Source organism: Salmo salar, chromosome 13 (assembly GCF_965601325.2).
Source record: "Salmo salar chromosome 13, fSalSal1, whole genome shotgun sequence".
In the NCBI taxonomy this organism is placed as follows: domain Eukaryota; kingdom Metazoa; phylum Chordata; class Actinopteri; order Salmoniformes; family Salmonidae; genus Salmo; species Salmo salar.
In genome coordinates this window covers 30,425,981-30,444,441 of record NC_138303.1, presented here as the reverse complement: position 1 = coordinate 30,444,441, position 18,461 = coordinate 30,425,981, and the positions used below count along the sequence as shown (strand labels likewise).

General features: G+C 43.3%; 1 protein-coding gene across 1 annotated transcript; it reads left to right on the top strand.

The window, feature by feature from the left end:
- The first annotated feature begins 16,279 nt into the window (after positions 1-16,279).
- Positions 16,280-17,308, top strand: LOC106566807 (transcription factor HES-5). The gene is made up of 2 exons (XM_014135222.3): positions 16,280-16,406; positions 16,529-17,308. The coding sequence occupies exons 1-2, from the start codon at positions 16,359-16,361 to the stop codon at positions 16,949-16,951; spliced, it is 471 nt and encodes a 156-aa protein (XP_013990697.1). The 5' UTR covers positions 16,280-16,358; the 3' UTR covers positions 16,952-17,308.
- The last annotated feature ends 1,153 nt before the right edge of the window (positions 17,309-18,461 follow it).

The window sequence follows — 18,461 nt, the reverse complement described above, 5'->3', positions numbered from 1 at the left end:
AGAAGTGAGAAATTACTCCTTTTTTGTTAATTTTCTAAAAGTACAACCTACATTAAAGCCAATGTCTTAAGTAGTTTAACATGTTATTACTCCAACCTTGTGAAAGTGACAAACTGACACATTAATTTTTTTATCAAAAAACAGGAGTGCCTTTGACAGCACGCACATCTGCAGTTCGGCGCGAGATGCCTACATATTCTAATCTAAAATGAAGACCAAAAAGCACTTTTTTTTTTTTAATGAATTTTTACGATATTGCTAATTTGACTTTGTGGCTGTGGTAACTAGTAGAAAACCGTTAACCCCAATGATGACTGATAGGGGCGCTGTATTCAAATCAAATCACATTTTATTGGTCACATACACATGTTTAGCAGATTTTATTGCAGGTGTAGCGAAATGCTTGTGTTTCTAGCTCCAACAGTGCAGTAATATCTAACAATTTCACAACAATACACACGTAAAGTAAGGAATATATATGTTTGTTAACCTTTATTTAACTAGGCAAGTCAATTAAGAACAAATTCTTACATTTACATTTACATTTTAGTCACAGGGAAGGCCTACCCCGGCGATGCTGGGCCAAATGTGTCCCTATGAGACTCCCAATCACGCCTCTTGCACTGTGATGCAGTGCCTTAGACCGCTGTGCCACTCGGGAGCCCAGATGAGCAATGTTGGAGCAGCATAGACTAAAATACAGTAGAATAGAATACAGTATATACATATGAGATGAGTAATGCAAAATATGTAAACATTATTAAAGTGACTTGTGTTCCATTATTAAAGTGGCCAGTGATTTCAAGACTATGTATATAGGGCAGCAGCCTCTAAGGTGCTAGTGATGAAGCCACTGTGCAGCCATCTTGGTACTCCTCCATTGGAAAAAAATAAAGATTTTGGAAGCTATAGAAATGCATTTATTAATGTCTACATTTGTTTTTGGCATGTTCATTCTATTACAGACACCTTAATGTTTACTTTTACTTTTATTATGTTAGCTAAACATGAAAAATATAAAATATACAAATAAAATCTTAAAGTATAGAGTACTGTTATTGTCCCCATTGCAAAACATTTCTTATATCCATGTCATTTTGTCCTTAACATTTAATTGAAATACTGTAAAATTCCATTAATTCCTGCTCCTACTGGGGAGTGCCAATATGGCTGACCGGTGGCTTCAAAGCCTCTCTATGACCAATACATAGTATTAGTAATCCTGGGTTTAGACACATCAATGGTTAGACCGGATGACATGTTTCTGCACCGGAGTTTAGCTACCCAATGTCACCATGACATCGCCTACAAGCGTGATCGGGATTTTCTATTGGTGTAAAAAAAGACCGTCCTGCTCCTCTCCTCTCTTACCTAACTTCCCCTCACAATCGCTTCAATTTCCCTTAAATCCTGTTAGTTTGGCTGTTTAGCCTAACTAAATTATCCCTCACCCATCATAGCCCTGCCATTCCCAACCAATCAGAGTGCCTGGAATGCTGATCTGGACACCGCACCCACCCACTCAGGTCAGAGTTTTATCGTCGTCTGAAGGGAGAAGACGCATGTTTCTGAGGACCTTTTATTGTCGACAGTAACATGAATGTCTGAAGGTTGTGCATGCATTGAAATAACCACAACAATAAGATTCCAAGTCATTCGGATTACCAAAATCATATAAACATCCTCAAATCGAAACTGTTGTGTGTGTGGTGGAGACTATCAAGACTACAGTGATGGGCCTCAACATCATGTTCTAACCAGACAGCACTATACGGGTCAGAACCAAACCAATCACTTATAAGTATATAGCGCAGAGGGCATTCACAGCCGACCACTCAGATGGCTGAGGGCATACCAGCCAACTGTTTTTACGTGGTCATTCTAGACGGATTTAGGTACCAACAATTTTTTACATGGTCCGTCATTTCTCCGGATTTAGCGACCAATAGTTTTGACAATTGGAGAAGCAGTTTCTAACTATCTTCATACTGTACTGTCTTTGATAGTGCACTGAAGCCATTGAGCTATTATAAGAACTGGAGAGACAGCCTCCAAGATGGCCGACCGTTGAAGTAATCTACAGTGCATTCAGAAAGTATTCAGACCCCTTGACTTTTTCCACATTTTGTTAGGTTACAGCTTCATTCAAAAGTGTATTAAATAATACCCCATAATGACAACGCAAAAATAGTGTTTTAGAAATTTTTGCAAATATATTAAAAATACAAAACTGAAATATCACATTTACATAAGTATTCAGACCCTTAACTCAGTATTTTGTTGAAGGACCTTTTGCAGCGATTACAGTCTTGAGTCTTCTTGGGTATGATGCTACAAGCTTGGCACGCCTGTATTTGGGGAGTTTCTCACATTCTTCTCTGCAGATCCTCTCAAGCTCTGTCAGGTTGGATGGAGAGCGTCGCTGCACAGCTATTTTCAGGTCTCTGCAGAGATGTTTGATCAGGTTCAAGCCCGGGCTCTGGCTGGGCCATCTCTGGCTGGGTCATCTTGATTGAAGGTGAACTGTCGCCCCAGTCTGAGCTCCTGAGCGCTCTGGAGCAGATTTTCATCAAGGATCTCTCTGTACTTTGCTCCTTTCATCTTTCCCTTGACCCTGACAAGTCTCCCAGTTCCTGCTGCTGAAAATCATCCCCACAGCATGATGCTGCCACCACCATGCTTCACCGTAGGGATTTCCTCCAGGTTTCCTCCAGATGTGACGCTTGGCATGCAAGAGTTCAATCTTGCTTTCATCAGTCCAGAAAATCTTGTTTCTCATGGTCTGAGAGTCCTTTAGGTGCCTTTTGGCAAACTCCTAGAGGGCTGTCATGTGCCTTTTACTGAGGAGTGTCTTCCGTCTGGCCACTCTACCATAAAGGCCAGATTGGTGGAGTGCTGCAGAGATGGTTGTCCTTCTGGAAAGTTCTCCCATCTCCACAGAGGAACTATGGAGCTCTGTCAGAGTGACCATCGGGTTCTTGGTCATCTCTCTGACCAAGGCCCTTCTCCCCAAATTGCTCAGTTTGATCGGGCGGCCAGCTCTAGGAAGAGTCTTGGTGGTTCCAAACTTCTTCCATTTAAGAATGATGGAGGCCAATGGTTTCTTGGGAACCTTCAATGCTGCAAAAATGTTTTGGAACTCTTCCCCAGATCTGTGCTTCGACACAATCCTGTCTCTGAGCTCTTACAGACAATTCCTTCAACCTCATGGCTTGGTTTTTGCTCTAACATGCACTGTCAACTGTGGGACCTTATATACAGGTGTGATCCTTTCCAAATCATGTCCAATCCATTGAATTCACCATGGGTGGACTCCCATCAAGTTGTAGAAACATCTCAAGGATGATCAATGGAAACAGGATGCACCTGAGCTCAATTGAGTCGCATAGCGAAGGGTCCAAATACTTATGAAATTGTCACATTTCATTTATTTTTTATTTTTACATTAAGCAAAAATGTCTAAAAACCTGTTTTCACTTTGTCATTATGGGTATTGTGTGTAGATTGATGAGGACATGTTTTATTTAATCCATTTTAGAATGCTGTAACATAACAAAATGTGGAAAAAGTCAAGGGGTCTGTATACTTTCTGAATGCACTGTACTCACGGTCTCACACGCCAATTCGTGGGAATTGACATCTTGCTAGTTCTGGTTTCAGGGTTGTGAATCTTCATTAGTGGGGAGGAGAAATCTGCAGGCATGAAGCACCACCACACAACCACTGGTAACATTAATAGAATGTTGTCTGCAAGTAAATTATTCAGGACAAAGAGAAATGTGCTCTAGCTTGTTCTACACTGAACAAACATGTAAACGCAACATAAAGTGTTGGTCCCATGTTTTCTGAGCTGAAATAAAAGATCACAGAAATGTTTCATATACGCAAAAAAGGTTATTTCTCTCAAATGTTGTGCACAAACTCTGTTAGTGAGCATTTCTGCTTTGCCTAGATAATCCATCCACCTGACAACTGTAGCAGAATAAGAAGCTGATTAAACGGCATGATCATTGCACAGGTACACCTTGCGCTGGGAACAATAAAAAAAAGGCCACTCTAAAATGTTCCGTTTTGTCACACAATGCCACAGATGTCTTGAGGGAGCATGCAATTGGCATGCTTACTGCAGGAATATCCACCACAGCTGTTGCCAGAGAATTTAATGTTAATTTCTCTACCATAAGCCGCCTCTGTCATTTTATAGAATTTGGCAGTACATCCAACCGGCCTCCCACAACCGCAGACCACGTGTATGGCATCATGTGGGCAAACATTTTGCTGATGTCAACATTGTGAACAGAGTGCCCCATGGTGGGGTTATGGTATGGGCAGGCATAATCTAAAAAAACAATAAACACAATTGCATTTTATCGATGGCAATTTGAATGTACAGAGATTCCGTGACGAGATCCTGAGGCTCATTGTCGTGCCATTCATCTGCCGCCATCACCCCATGTCGCAAGGATCTGTACACAATTCCAGGATGTTCTTCCATGGCCTACATACTTACCAGACATGTCACCCATTGAGCATGTTTGGGATGCTCTGGATCATAGTATACAACACCGTGTTCCAGTTTCTGGCAAAATCCAGCAACTTCGCACAGCCATTAAAGAAGATTGGGGCAACATTTCACAATCAACTGCCTGATCAACTCTATGTGAAGATGTCTCGAGTTGTATGAGGCAAATGGTGGTCAGACCAGATACTGACTGGTTTTCTGATCCTCACCCCTACCTTTTTTTAAGGTATCTGTGACCAACAGATGCATATCTGTATTCCCAGTCATGTGAAATCCATAGATTAGGGCCTAATGAATGTATTTCAGTTGACTGATTTCCTTATATGAACTGTAGCTCAGTAAAATCTTTGACATTTTTGCATGTTGTGTTTATATTTTTGTTCAGTATATATTTGCACCTCAGGAGACAGTTGTATGATATTTTCTGTTTAACACAACGCAATCACACAACCGCGACTTGACACAGCCGTAGCTTGGAAACATCAAGTGTACTCTGGGAACTGTAGTCCTCTTAGTTCAGCAAATCCCAAATGTAAGGGGTGCGTAACCGGTGGCAGGGAAGTCAGACGTAGGAGAGCAGAACTTGGTAATAGCCGGAGCAGTTTAATAGCAAAACCAACAGCTTAAAAATAACAAGACATGGGTACAAAAGCCCGTCGCGCACCAATCACCACGTGCACAAGCACTTACAATAAACAATCTCACACAAAGACATGGGGGGAACAGAGGGTTAAATACACAACAAGTGATTGAGGGAATTGAAACCAGGTGTGAGGAAAAACAAGACAAAACACATGGAAAATGAATAGTGAATCGATGATGGCTAGAAGACCGGCAACGCCGACTGTCGCCCGAACAAGGAGAGGACCCGACTTCGGCGGAAGTCGTGACAACAAAGGTGTTTTTGATTTTGTTTAATTTTTTGTTGAAAACTGAATAAAAAATACAACGGTTTATTAGACTTTGGTGTAGGCTACTGTAGATTCTGACTCGAGTCCCCTTCCCAGTGCCTCATGTTTGGTTTTTAGATAATACATTCCCTTATTGTGAAACTAAAGCATGTAGAAAATGTATAGTGCAAGATCGTAATGATGCTGTATCTGGTGTGCGCTCAACATCCTGACCTGTCCCCACTGAGTTAATCCTGCCTCTTAAGTCCACTGAAGTACCAGTGCATCAGTAGATACATGTACATGGATGAAATGTTGCTTTTAATTTGCACTCAACTGGTTTGAGATGTTTCCTCTACCTTCCAATAAAAGCTCTCAAATACCATTTAGTCTATTTTATAGGGGTGGGGGAAAGTCAATGCTGTCTTAAGGCTTCAGCATGTTTCAGTTCGGTTGGCGCCTAGCCAAACTCGGCAAGTCGAATGAGTGTGCTCTCACTCCCTTAAAAGCGACAATAGTACTGTTTGTTAATTTTGAGATGCCGTAGCCAGTCCGAACTAATCTAAGATAACTCAGGAAATCTGTCATTAATTCTGAAGTTTTTGCTGAAGAGATCTTAGTCCTGCAATTCTACATCTAACTAAGATGTTTGGTACAGTATTTTTCAATGAAAAACTGTGCATGAAAACGAGTCGTCTCTCGTTGAATGACAACAAAGAATTTATTGAAGAACCCCTACTGTTGACCAATCACCGACGAAGGGACATGGACTTTGGCTCCGAACTTTGGCTTGCTTCTAGGATTTTTTGTTGTTGTATCCGAACAGCCGAACAAACACACTCACTAAAGTCCAAAACAAACAAAAACATCACAAAATGTGGTCATAATATACACTGCTCAAAAAAATAAAGGGAACACTTCAACAACACATCCTAGATCTGAATGAAAGAAATCATCTTATTAAATACTTTTTTCTTTACATAGTTGAATGTGCTGACAACAAAATCACACAAAAATAATCAATGGAAATCCAATTTATCAACCCATGGAGGTCTGGATTTGGAGTCACACTCAAAATTAAAGTGGAAAACCACACTACAGTCTGATCCAACTTTGATGTAATGTCCTTAAAACAAGTCAAAATGAGGCTCAGTAGTGTGTGTGGCCTCCACGTGCCTGTATGACGACCTCCCTACAACGCCTGGGCATGCTCCTGATGAGGTGGCGGATGGTCTCCTGAGGGATCTCCTCCCAGACCTGGACTAAAGCATTCGCCAACTCCTGGACAGTCTGTGGTGCAACGTGGCGTTGGTGGATGGAGCGAGACATGATGTCCCAGATGTGCTCAATTGGATTCAGGTTTGGGGAACGGGCGGGCCAGTCCACAGCGTCAATGCCTTCCTCTTGCAGGAACTGCTGACACACTCCAGCCACATGAGGTCTAGCATTGTCTTGCATTAGGAGGAACCCAGGGCCAACCGCACCAGCATATGGTCTCACAAGGGGTCTGAGGAGCTCATCTCGGTACCTAATGGCAGTCAGGCTACCTCTGGCGAGCACATGGAGGGCTGTGCGGCCCCCCAAAGAAATTCCACCCCACACCATGACTGACCCACCGCCAAACCGGTCATGCTGGAGGATGTTGCAGGCAGCAGAACGTTCTCCACGGCATCTCCAGACTCTGTCACGTCTGTCACGTGCTCAGTGTGAACCTGCTTTCATCTGTGAAGAGCACAGGGCGCCAGTGGCGAATTTGCCAATCTTGGTGTTCTCTGGCAAATGCCAAACGTCCTGCATGGTGTTGGGCTGTAAGCACAACCCCCACCTGTGGACGTCGGGCCCTCATGGAGTCTGTTTCTGACCGTTTGAGCAGACACATGCACATTTGTGGCCTGCTGGAGGTCATTTTGCAGGGCTCTGGCAGTGCTCCTCCTGCTCCTCCTTGCACAAAGGCGGAGGTAGCGGTCCTGCTGCTGGGTTGTTGCCCTCCTACGGCCTCCTCCACGTCTCCTGATGTACTGGCCTGTCTCCTGGTAGCGCCTCCATGCTCTGGACACTACGCTGACAGACACAGCAAACCTTCTTGCCACAGCTCGCATTGATGTGCCATCCTGGATGAGCTGCACTACCTGAGCCACTTGTGTGGGTTGTAGACTCCGTCTCATGCTACCACTAGAGTGAAACCACCGCCAGCATTCAAAAGTGACCAAAACATCAGCCAGGAAGCATAGGAACTGAGAAGTGGTCTGTGGTCTCCACCTGCAGAACCACTCCTTTATTGGGGGTGTCTTGCTTATTGCCTATAATTTCCACCTGTTGTCTATTCCATTTGCACAACAGCATGTGAAATTTATTGTCAATCAGTGTTGCTTCCTAAGTGGACAGTTTGATTTCACAGAAGTGTGATTGACTTGGAGTTACATTGTGTTGTTTAAGTGTTCCCTTTATTTTTTTGAGCAGTATATTTACAAACTCTGCTGAACTGTTTCAGCTATTAAGCATGGGGACGCCTTTAGTCTGCCTTGCAAGATTGTCTGGAGTATTAATACACATATAATTGTATTATTCAAAGGCTGTTACATTCCTAGGCAATCTGGGCAGCAAAGTTATACAATAGCCTTACTTTTTGAGTCAGATGAGCATGAGTTGATTGGAATGTTTCATGCAAACAAAAACAGTAGACAGTAAAAACAGTATTACAAAATGTAAAAACAATACTCTAGAGCTCGAGGGCCACTGTACATACTAGTGACAACTGCTAACCAGAATAGTATTGTCCTCACTAAAGGGCCTTTGAGAGGAAGCCACAGTATGTCCTCAAGGTGAAGAGGTGTTGAAGAGGCCCCCCAGGGGAGAAGTCTTCACAGGCGAACGAGATTACGTCGCTTGGTTTTTGTGGTAACAGGAACTGCAAGAAGTCGGCCATCATGGAGCGGAAATCCGGGTGCTGCCACAGGTACGAGGCATGCTCCCCCTTCAACTCCTCCTGTAACACACACACACACACACACACACACACACACACACACACACACACACACACACACACACACACACACACACACACACACACACACACACACACACACACACACACACACACACACACACACACACACACACACACACACACACACACACACACCAGGTCATGTTGGAAACTTATGGGTTATTGGTTTGAAAGTAAGGGACTAGGCCAGGGTGACAGTAGGGGGTAATGGTTAGGGTGTAGAGAAAGACTTAATGTCACCTTTCTGTTCAGGAAATTGGAGTGCATCCACAACTCCTAACACACCAGACGCATCTTCACAAACACTGGCTTATCATCCCTCACCTCTGACACACATACACCCAAACATGTAAATAGGGGAAGACTCCTAATTCTGTGTGTGATGTCCTCTTACCCATCAGGTAGGAAGTAGCAGTGCCAACACTGAGGGAGTTCTATTAACCTGAGCTGCGGTGCACCCAGCTATGGTCAGTGACGTGAACGGTAAAAAGCGGTGAGGGAAGAGCGCCCTTCTCAATTGGAACAGTAATCTGCGCCGCTCAGTCATGTTGTCAACAAAGCAGCATGGTGCATCATTCAGAAACATACATCTATTTTATGTAAATATATGTTTGACTTTTCAAACTATTTTTCATTGGGAAGGCAGATAAATTGTTTTTATCAAAAGCAATCAAAGAATTTTGAGCTGACTTCGCCGTCGGTCAGAGCTGGGCTGTTGGCTCACGCCCGGGATGCAGCCCGGTTTCAAATCAAATGCAATCAGCTTTCAGCCGGAGCTACACGGGCGTCCGGGCGAGATTAATCAAACCCTTACTGCCAAGTGGCAGGGATGTCCTCCACTGAGTCCACTGTCCTCTCCACCCCAAACACCTCCAGTGTCTCCAGATTCATAAACTGGTAGGCTGTTTGGAATGAGAAACAGAAACAGTAAACACAGACTTAGAAAGTCCAACTTTCAGCCCCCCTCCCCACCATCAATCAAACATCATTACATGACTAGCTAGTAGCCTATAAGTAAATAGCCAGCTAACCATTTACACACACTCTTTTTCAGAGTCACACAATAGCAAGTACAGTAATGTTAGCTAGTTATCTAGTAGGGTGATCACTAGTTTTTATTTTTTACCTTTATTTAACTAGGCAAGTCAGTTAAGAACAAATTCTTATTTTCAATGACGGCCTAGGAACAGTGGGTTAACTTCCTTGTTCAGGGGCAGAACAAGGCTCCCCAAATTCTATCAGCATATCGGTTGTGCTACCAGGGCGGCCAAACCCTAGACCACTGTTATTCTAACTTCCGCGATGCATATAAGGCCCTCCCCCGCCCCCCCTTTGGAAAAGCTGACCACGACTCCATTTTGTTGCTCCCAGCCTATAGACAGAAGCTAAAACAGGAAGCTCATGCCCTCAGGTCTGTTCAACGCTGGTCCGACCAATCAGATTCCACGCTTCAAGATTGCTTCGATCACGTGGACTGGGATATGTTCCGCATTGCTGCGAACAACAACATTGACGAATACGCTGACTCGGTGTGCGAGTTAATTAACAAGTGCATCGGTGATGTCGTACCAACAGCGTCTATTAAAACATTCCCCAACCAGAAACCGTGGATTGATGGCAGCATTCACGCAAACCACTGCTTTTAATCAGGGCAAAGTGACCGGAAACATGACTGAATATAAACAGTATAGCTATTCCCTCCGCAAGGCAATCAAACAAGCTAAGCGTCAGTACAGAGACAAAGTGGAGTCGCAATTCAACGGCTCAGACACGAGAGGTATGTGGCAGGGTCTACAGTCAATCACGGAATAGAAAGGAAAAATCAGCCCCGTCGCGGATCATGATGCCCAGACAGACTAAACAAGTTTTTTGCTCGCTCTGAGGACAATACAGTGCCACTAACACGGCCCGCTACCAAAACCTGCGGGCTCTCCTTCACTGCAGCCAACGTGAGTAAAACATTTAAACGTGTTAACCCTCGCAAGGCTGCAGGTCCATACGGCATCCCCGGCCGCGTCCTCAGAGCATGCGCAGACCAGCTGGCTGATGTGTTTACAGACACATTCAATCAATCCTTATCCCAGTCTGCTGTCCCCACATGCTTCAAGAGGGCCACCATTGTTCCTGTTCCCAAGAAAGCTAAGGTAACTGAGCTAAATGACTACCGCCCTGTAGCACTCACTTCCGTCATCATGAAGTGCTTTGAGAGACTAGTCAAGGACCATATCACTTCCACCCTACCTGACACCCTAATTTGCTTACCGAACCAATAGGTCCACAGACGATGCAATCGCCATCACACTGCACACTGCCCTAACCCATCTGGACAAGAGGAATACCTATGTAAGAATGCTGTTCATCGATTACAGCTCAGCATTTAACACCATAGTACCCTCCAAACTCATCATTAAGCTCGAGACCCTGTGTCTCGACCCCGCCCTGTGCAACTGGGTCCTGGACTTCCTGACGGGCCATCCCCAGGTGGTGAGGGTAGGTAACAACATCTCCACCCCGCTGATCCTCAACACTGGGTCCCCACAAGGGTGCGTTTTCAGCCCTCTTCTGTACTCCCTGTTCACTCACGACTGCGTGGCCATGCACGCATCCAACTCAATCATCAAGTTTGCAGACGACACTACAGTGGTAGGCTTGATTACCAACAACGACGAGACGGCCTACAGGGAGGAGGTGAGGGACCTCGGAGTGTGGTGTCAGCAAAATAACCTCACACTCAATGTCAACAAAACAACGGAGATGATCGTGGACTTCAGGAAACAGCAGAGGGAGCAGCCACCTATCCACATTGACGGGACAGTAGTGGAGAGGGTGGAGAGTTTTAAGTTCCTCGGCGTACACATCACGGACCAACTGAAATGGTCCACCCACACAGGCAGCGTGGTGAAGAAGGCGCAGCAGCGCCTCTTCAACCTCAGGAGGCTGAAGAAATTCGGCTTGTCACCAAAAACACTCACAAACTTTTACAGATGCACAATCGAGAGCATCCTGTCGGGCTGTATCACCGGAAGGCTCTCCAGAGGGTAGTGAGGTCTGCACAATGCATCACTGGGTGCAAACTACCTGCCCTCCAGGACACCTACACCACCCGATGTCACAGGAAGGCCAAAAAGATCATCAAGGACAGCAACCACCCGAGCCACTGCCTGTTCACTCCGCTAACATCCAGAAGGTGAGGTCAGTACAGGTGCATCAAAGCTGGAACCGAGAGACTGAAAAACAACTACTATCTCAAGGCCATCAGACTGTTAAACAGCCATCACTAACATTGAGTGGCTGCTGCCAACATACCGACTCAACTCAAGCCACTTTAATAATGGGAAAATTGATGTAATAAATGTATCACTTGCCACTTTATATTATTTATATTAGATCATGTTTACATAACCTACTTTATTCATCTCATATGTATATACTGTACGTCATACCATCTACTGCATCTTGCCATCTTGATGTAATTAGATGTATCACTAGCCACTTTAAACAATGCCGCTTTATGTTTTCATAACCTACATTACTCATCTCATATGTATATACTGTACTCCATACCATCTATTACATCTTGCCATCCTGATATAATGTATCACTAGCCACCTTAAACAATGCTGCTTTATATGTTTTCATACCCTACAATACTCATCTCATATGTATATACTGTACTCCATACCATCTATTACATCTTGCCTATGCCGTTTGGCCATCACTCATTTATATATTTTTATGTACATATTCGTATTCATTCCTTTACACTTGTGTGTACAAGGTAGTTGTTGTGGAATTGGTAGATTACTTGTTAGATATTACTGCATGGTCGGAACTAGAAGCACAAGCATTTCACTACACTTGCATTAACGCCTGCTAACCATGTGTATCTGACAAATAAATTTGATTTGGATTTGAACGACAGATTTGTACCTTGTCAGCTCGGGGATTCAATCCTGTCCAACGCTCTAACCACTAGGCTCCGCTGCCGCCCCACAGCTACCACAAAGTTATAAACCCTGCCTATATTCTACATTTTTTACGACAGACCATTTTGACTTTGTGGCTGTGCTATCTAGTGGAAACCGCTAGCTAGCATTCATGCTAGCTAGAGAATAAAATTAACCTAGCGGCTGTGCACATAACTTAACATTAGCTGGCCAGATTGCCATTATCAAGACACTCAATTAGCTAGCTTGTCTAGCCACAAACAGTTATGATAATTTAGCCACGATAACAAATTACGCTCACTTGAGACTGTGTGATATTAGATCACTAAGCGCAAGTACTGGACGAGAGTGCATGAGTGATTCCACTTTTCCATTCCTTCTGCGTGTGCATGTGAGCCAATCTCGTCCATGTAACAGCATGAATATAAAACGTTAATAACTTTGGCTGTGATTGATAAAAAAAGAATAACCATCAAAGACAATTAATGGAAAAAATATTGATATTTTTGGCACAAAGGTGATAACAAAAGTATCGTTTTAGGAATTTTGTAAATGTACTTCTCTATGGGGGCGGCAATCGAGAAGAAATGACCGAGTATGAACAAAAAAAGCAGACATCCGTTTTCTTTACAATCAATGTTACATTGCATATCAAAAATATAATTTCACTCGTGATCTAGCCTGCCATGAGGCTCTACTGTAGCCTATACCAGGGGCGAAGCTTTCACTGGGGAAGGGGGGACATGTCCCCCCCACATTATGAAATTGCATTTTTGACCCCCACGGTTTTATCATTGGAATGTGATACCAAACAAGGCAACGATGTGTTTTAGGACCACCTGGACGCCTCCGAGCGGTCGGGTAGGCTGTTTGGAGTGTTTATCCGACTGGATAAAAACTTATTTTTTTGCCCCCCCCCCCACTTCTAAAACCAAAGTTGCGCCCTTGGCCTATACTATACTTATTTCAACATAAGCATACGCATAAAAAACAATATTGTTCCTTTTGTATGTGTAACAGTGTAGGTTCCGTCCCCCTCTTCGTCCCAACCTGAGCACGAACCAGGGACCCTTGCACACATCAACAACTGACACCCACGAAGCATCGTTACCCATCGCGCCACAAAAGCCGCGGCTCTTGCAACGCATGGGGAACAACCACTTCAGGTCTCAGAGCGAGTGACGTCACTGATTGAAACGCTATTAGCGCGCACCACCGCTAACTAACTAGCCATTTCACATCGGTTACATATGCAGGAATATGGCTTTCAGTTTCAACTCTTTTTTTTCAGAGACTAGTCTTCAATGAACATCTCTGCAAGGAATACTAAAGCAATTCATGCTTTTCTTAGGTCCTACAATGCACATTTTATTGACCAAAGAATATCACAGTCAGGACAGCATATACATACAGTATAGAGACTAAACTCTATTTTTACAAAATACCATAGATTAAAAGTCAATCACTTTATCAATAATAGTCTCTGGAAAAAATATATTCATAATTTTATCGTAAAAAAAATATATCCCAATCATTTCAGTTGCAAAACAGTCCACAACAATTGACATAGTCCACATCTTTAGTTCTTCCAACGATAAAAATGGATTTGGTGTGAGAGTAACTTTGCATAGGCTACAAGAACTGCTCAATGTTACTATGCTCAGTCCCATTGCTGGTTCTGGTGTTTCCATGGAGATCCTAACTGGATAAACAGTGGGGCAACATCTTCAGCAGGTAATGGAGACAGTCGTAGAGTATCTCTGGAGTACTTTGAGTAGCCATTGTGGAAGAGCAGGGCACTCTTGACTGAGAAAGAGACAGTCTTGTCCCACACGTCTGTGCTGGAGACCCCGTTGTGGCGTTGGCTCTTGAGCACCGTGTAAAGTTTCTCCACCCTGTCAGTGCACTTTCTCTCTTTACCACTGTGGGAACAAAGAATGGAAACATATGTTAAATAATCCAAGAGTATATACCTCCCATAAGATTAATTGATAAACATCATCAGTTTAATATCCAGGTCCATTTAATGTGGTCTTTACCGGGTCTGTCGGTCCTTCATGCAGGGCTCTACAGTGCGACCATTTTACTCACATATGCGCTTAAATATTTCGCTGTACGACCTGGAATTTAAATTCACAATTCTAGCTTCATTACCTCAAATATTTTTCATTGTGCTCCTAAGTTTATTTGTGTGCGCCAATAGTTTTCAACTTAGGCGCACACGTGCTTCTTGTAAAAAAGGTCAGCGTAGAGCTCTGTCATGTTGGATGTGCTGTAAGATCTTTGTGTTTTGCCTGCTTTGAAATGAGGATGACTCTGTGTATCTCATGTGGCAATAAGAAATGCATGAATTAATTAAATCCAATGGCCCTGATCCAAATGAACAGGTTGGAGGTGCCCTTTAAAAAATGGTATTGCTAAAATTGATATTAGTAATTCGTATTGACTATTTGATTTGGTGGTAAGAGTATAATTAAGCAATAAGGCCCAAGGGGGTTTGGTATATGGCCAATATACCATGGTTAAGGGCTGTTCTTATGCACAACACAATGCGGAGTGCCTGGATACAGCCCTTAGCCGTGGTCTATTGGCCATATATCACAACCCCCCGATGTGCCTTTTTGCTATTATAAACTGGTTACCAACATAATTGGAGCAGTAAAAATAAATGTTTTGTCATACCCATGGTATGCCATGGCTGTCAGCCTATCAGCATTCAGAGCTCGAAACACCCAGTTTATAATATAAAATCATACATTTTCATGTATTAGTCAAATAGTCATCATAATATCTAAAAGACTTTGAAGTTTGACTTTTTATTTTATTTCCTTCTCTTACTTTCTCACTCGTTCTATTTCATCTCCCTGTTTCTCACAGAGCAGGTCTCACATGGTCCACTGGGTGTGTCCTAAGTGTCCTATCTGTCCAGATGGTGTTCCTGTGAGATCCCTGTGAGAGCCTTGTTGACTGCACTGTGCATGGGCAGTAGGGAGGAGGGGGGCCCTGGTCACTCGAGCTTTGTTTGACGGGGCACACTTCCTTTGTGTGTTCGCCCCAGTGTCATTAACACTGAAGTGTGGGAAGCACAGGAGCACGGCGGCTCTCACGTTCCACTGGGGCAGGAAGGGGGAGCGTGTGACTGGGACACAGGCAGGGCAAGCAGGTGTGTGCTGTAGCAACGCTGGCAATCTAAATGTGTTAGTTTACAAAACTCAATTATGGATATATACTGGGTTACAATGCAGACTATTCATGGCAGTTACAACTGTGCAATGTTTATAACACATAAATCTACTACCTGACAAATATACAGATCACACCAAAGTCAAACTTAAAACGTAATGTTGCCCAATCATCACCCCATTAGTACATCTTTACATGACATGGCACCAAAGATCCAAGGGTATGAACAGATCCTCATGGATATGAAGTTAGGCTATTGAAAGCAACCTGTTTGATTAAGCTAGTGGACACACAGTAGCCCCATGAGCTATTTGACTCACAGTCCTATCTCAGTCTCACACCCACGTGTGCCCTGTGCCAAAACACTTTGTGCTCACCCTTTATTCTGTGATCCTGGCAAGAGACGAGCACACTCCTTCCTCTGGGGTCACCACTTTCCCAGATCCACAACGCGGCGCCATGTCCGCCCCCCTCCACTCCCTCTCCCTGCCTGTTCCTCCATCCCACCCATCCCTCTCCCTCCCCATCCCTCCACCTGCTCCCTGGAGGCACACTCTTTGTCCCCTCAGCAATAAACACTTCATTGAGCATGTGGCAGCCCAGCATCTATCAATGCCCTTCCCAGCCCTCTCATTGGCTCCGGACTGTGAGAAACTCCAACAAGCCCAAGACCCACACATTCATATGGAGATTTAAGAGTATAAATAGGAGGGAGAACCAGAGGGAAGACAGCACATATCCAATTGGCTCTTTACTGAGACTTCAGCTCAACAGAACTACTACTGCTATATCCATTGGCACCAACTATGATTAGACAGATGACTAACCCTAAGCAGCACCTCTCACTTACTAAGGTAAACAAATGCTTTTAAGTCTTTGAATACATAAATACATGTTATTCTTATTCTATTGCTGTTGATACTAGTACAGGGCAGAACAAGTTGACTAAATTGTTCCTTGTTTTCTCTTTGTGCAGATAAGGAAGCCAGTGGTGGAGAAGATGCGTAGGGATCGCATCAACACCAGCATCGAGCAGCTCAAGTCCCTCTTGGGTCCCGAGTTCCTCCGCCAGCAGCCCGACTCCAAGCAGGAGAAGGCCGACATCTTGGAGATGACTGTCTATTTCCTGAGCCGCCAGCAGCAGGCAGGAAGTTCCTCCACTGCAGCAGCCAATGAGGGCTACTCTCGCTGTGTGCAGGACGCGGTCAGCTTCCTGTCTCAGTGTGAGGTGAAGACACAGTCCTACAGCTCGCTGCTGAGCCACTTCCAGAGCCTGCAGAAATCCAGCCAACACAGTCAGGCTCCCAAGTCCTTCTCCCCGCCGGGCTCCCCAGTCCACCAGGCCACCACCAAGGGTGTGATGAGCCCCGTCTCCCATCCACTCTGGAGGCCCTGGTAGAGCAATGCTTCAGACTTTTTCATGTCAGACAAACGGAATTGGACAGGCCAGTCTATATTATGACAGGCATGGACAGTGGTGTTCGGAGTGACGGAGGGCTAATTCTTTTGCATTTGGCAAGAGATGCTACGTCGATAGTCTTCATCCAGATGAAGCAAGGGCATATTTTGCCAGTATTCCTTTGAAAGGAAGGGTTCTATGAAATGATTCAGATTGGTTTGGATACATACTCTGTATATGAAAATGTACACTGAATTAACAGTGTTGCTATTATGCATGTTCTTGTCTGAGGACGATAACTCTGAAAGTATTATGCAATAACATACTTTTATTGTATGTCTAACCCATAATGGGTTGCTACAGTTTTTTTAGTGTCTGTGACACCTGTTTTTTGTTTAGCATTTAAAAAAATTATATTTATAATGAATTGTCACAATGATACAATGTATCAATTTGGTGATGTATGAATTTTATACTACAAATGGATCCAATGAATCTACTTTAAATGTACATCATGTCATGATTATGTAAAATGTGTTATTAATAATGCAAATATTCAATGTTGAAGGAAAATGCTAAAATGTTCATTCTAACTTCGAAGAGACACCATTCATAAAGAGATTTTGTGTATTCAACACGAGTTTGTGTAAGTTTGTTTGTTCACCTTTATTGATTTAAATGACACTTATTTGGAGTGACATGTCATAAAGCTTTTGAAAATAAATTAACTTCAATTGAAGTTTCTCAACATTTACATTTTTGGTTCTATTTTCTCTGTTGTATTGACTCATATCTGCATAAAGTTCACCACCCACATCCATTCTGATGACATCAGTAGTATGGCTAACTTTTTCATCCACAAATTTATAAAGACGACAATATACTATCTAGTAAGTATATTGATTGACTATATTCACAAACCTAAATCTAGATTGTGAGGAGCACCTATCCCACTGCCCAGAGATGTCAGATCGATATTGGTTCCTGGTTGACAAACCCAAACCTTGAAACCTATTGTTGATTTGCGGTTGGACAAAATCTGTGCCTAAAATAATGACTTTTTGTCAGAGGAATGCATGTCCATAACTATGAAGGGCTCCCATCAAGAACACCACATTACTGAGGACACCTGTCTAAATGTATATCCTATCTACGATATATGCCTATACTTCACTCATATAGAACATAACCTATTCTTTTTAACTGGTTCTGTCACACCAATTAATCACACTATGGATTAAGGAGTGTGATTAATATCGTATGATATATAGTATGTCCTGATCTTTAGCAGTACATTTAGGATCATTGTAATAATGGAACAACAGTGCAGAGTAGTGGCAAAAAGTGAGTCACCAACTTGAACATCTATATAGTTCTTAAGAAGAGTAAACTTTGATGACCTTAAACTTCAATATTTTAACTATTTTTGTCAAGTTTTTGTTCCAACCTCTTTGCTTACACACCAGATACAAATAATAAACTAATCATGGTTGTCAGTCTAGGCAATGAC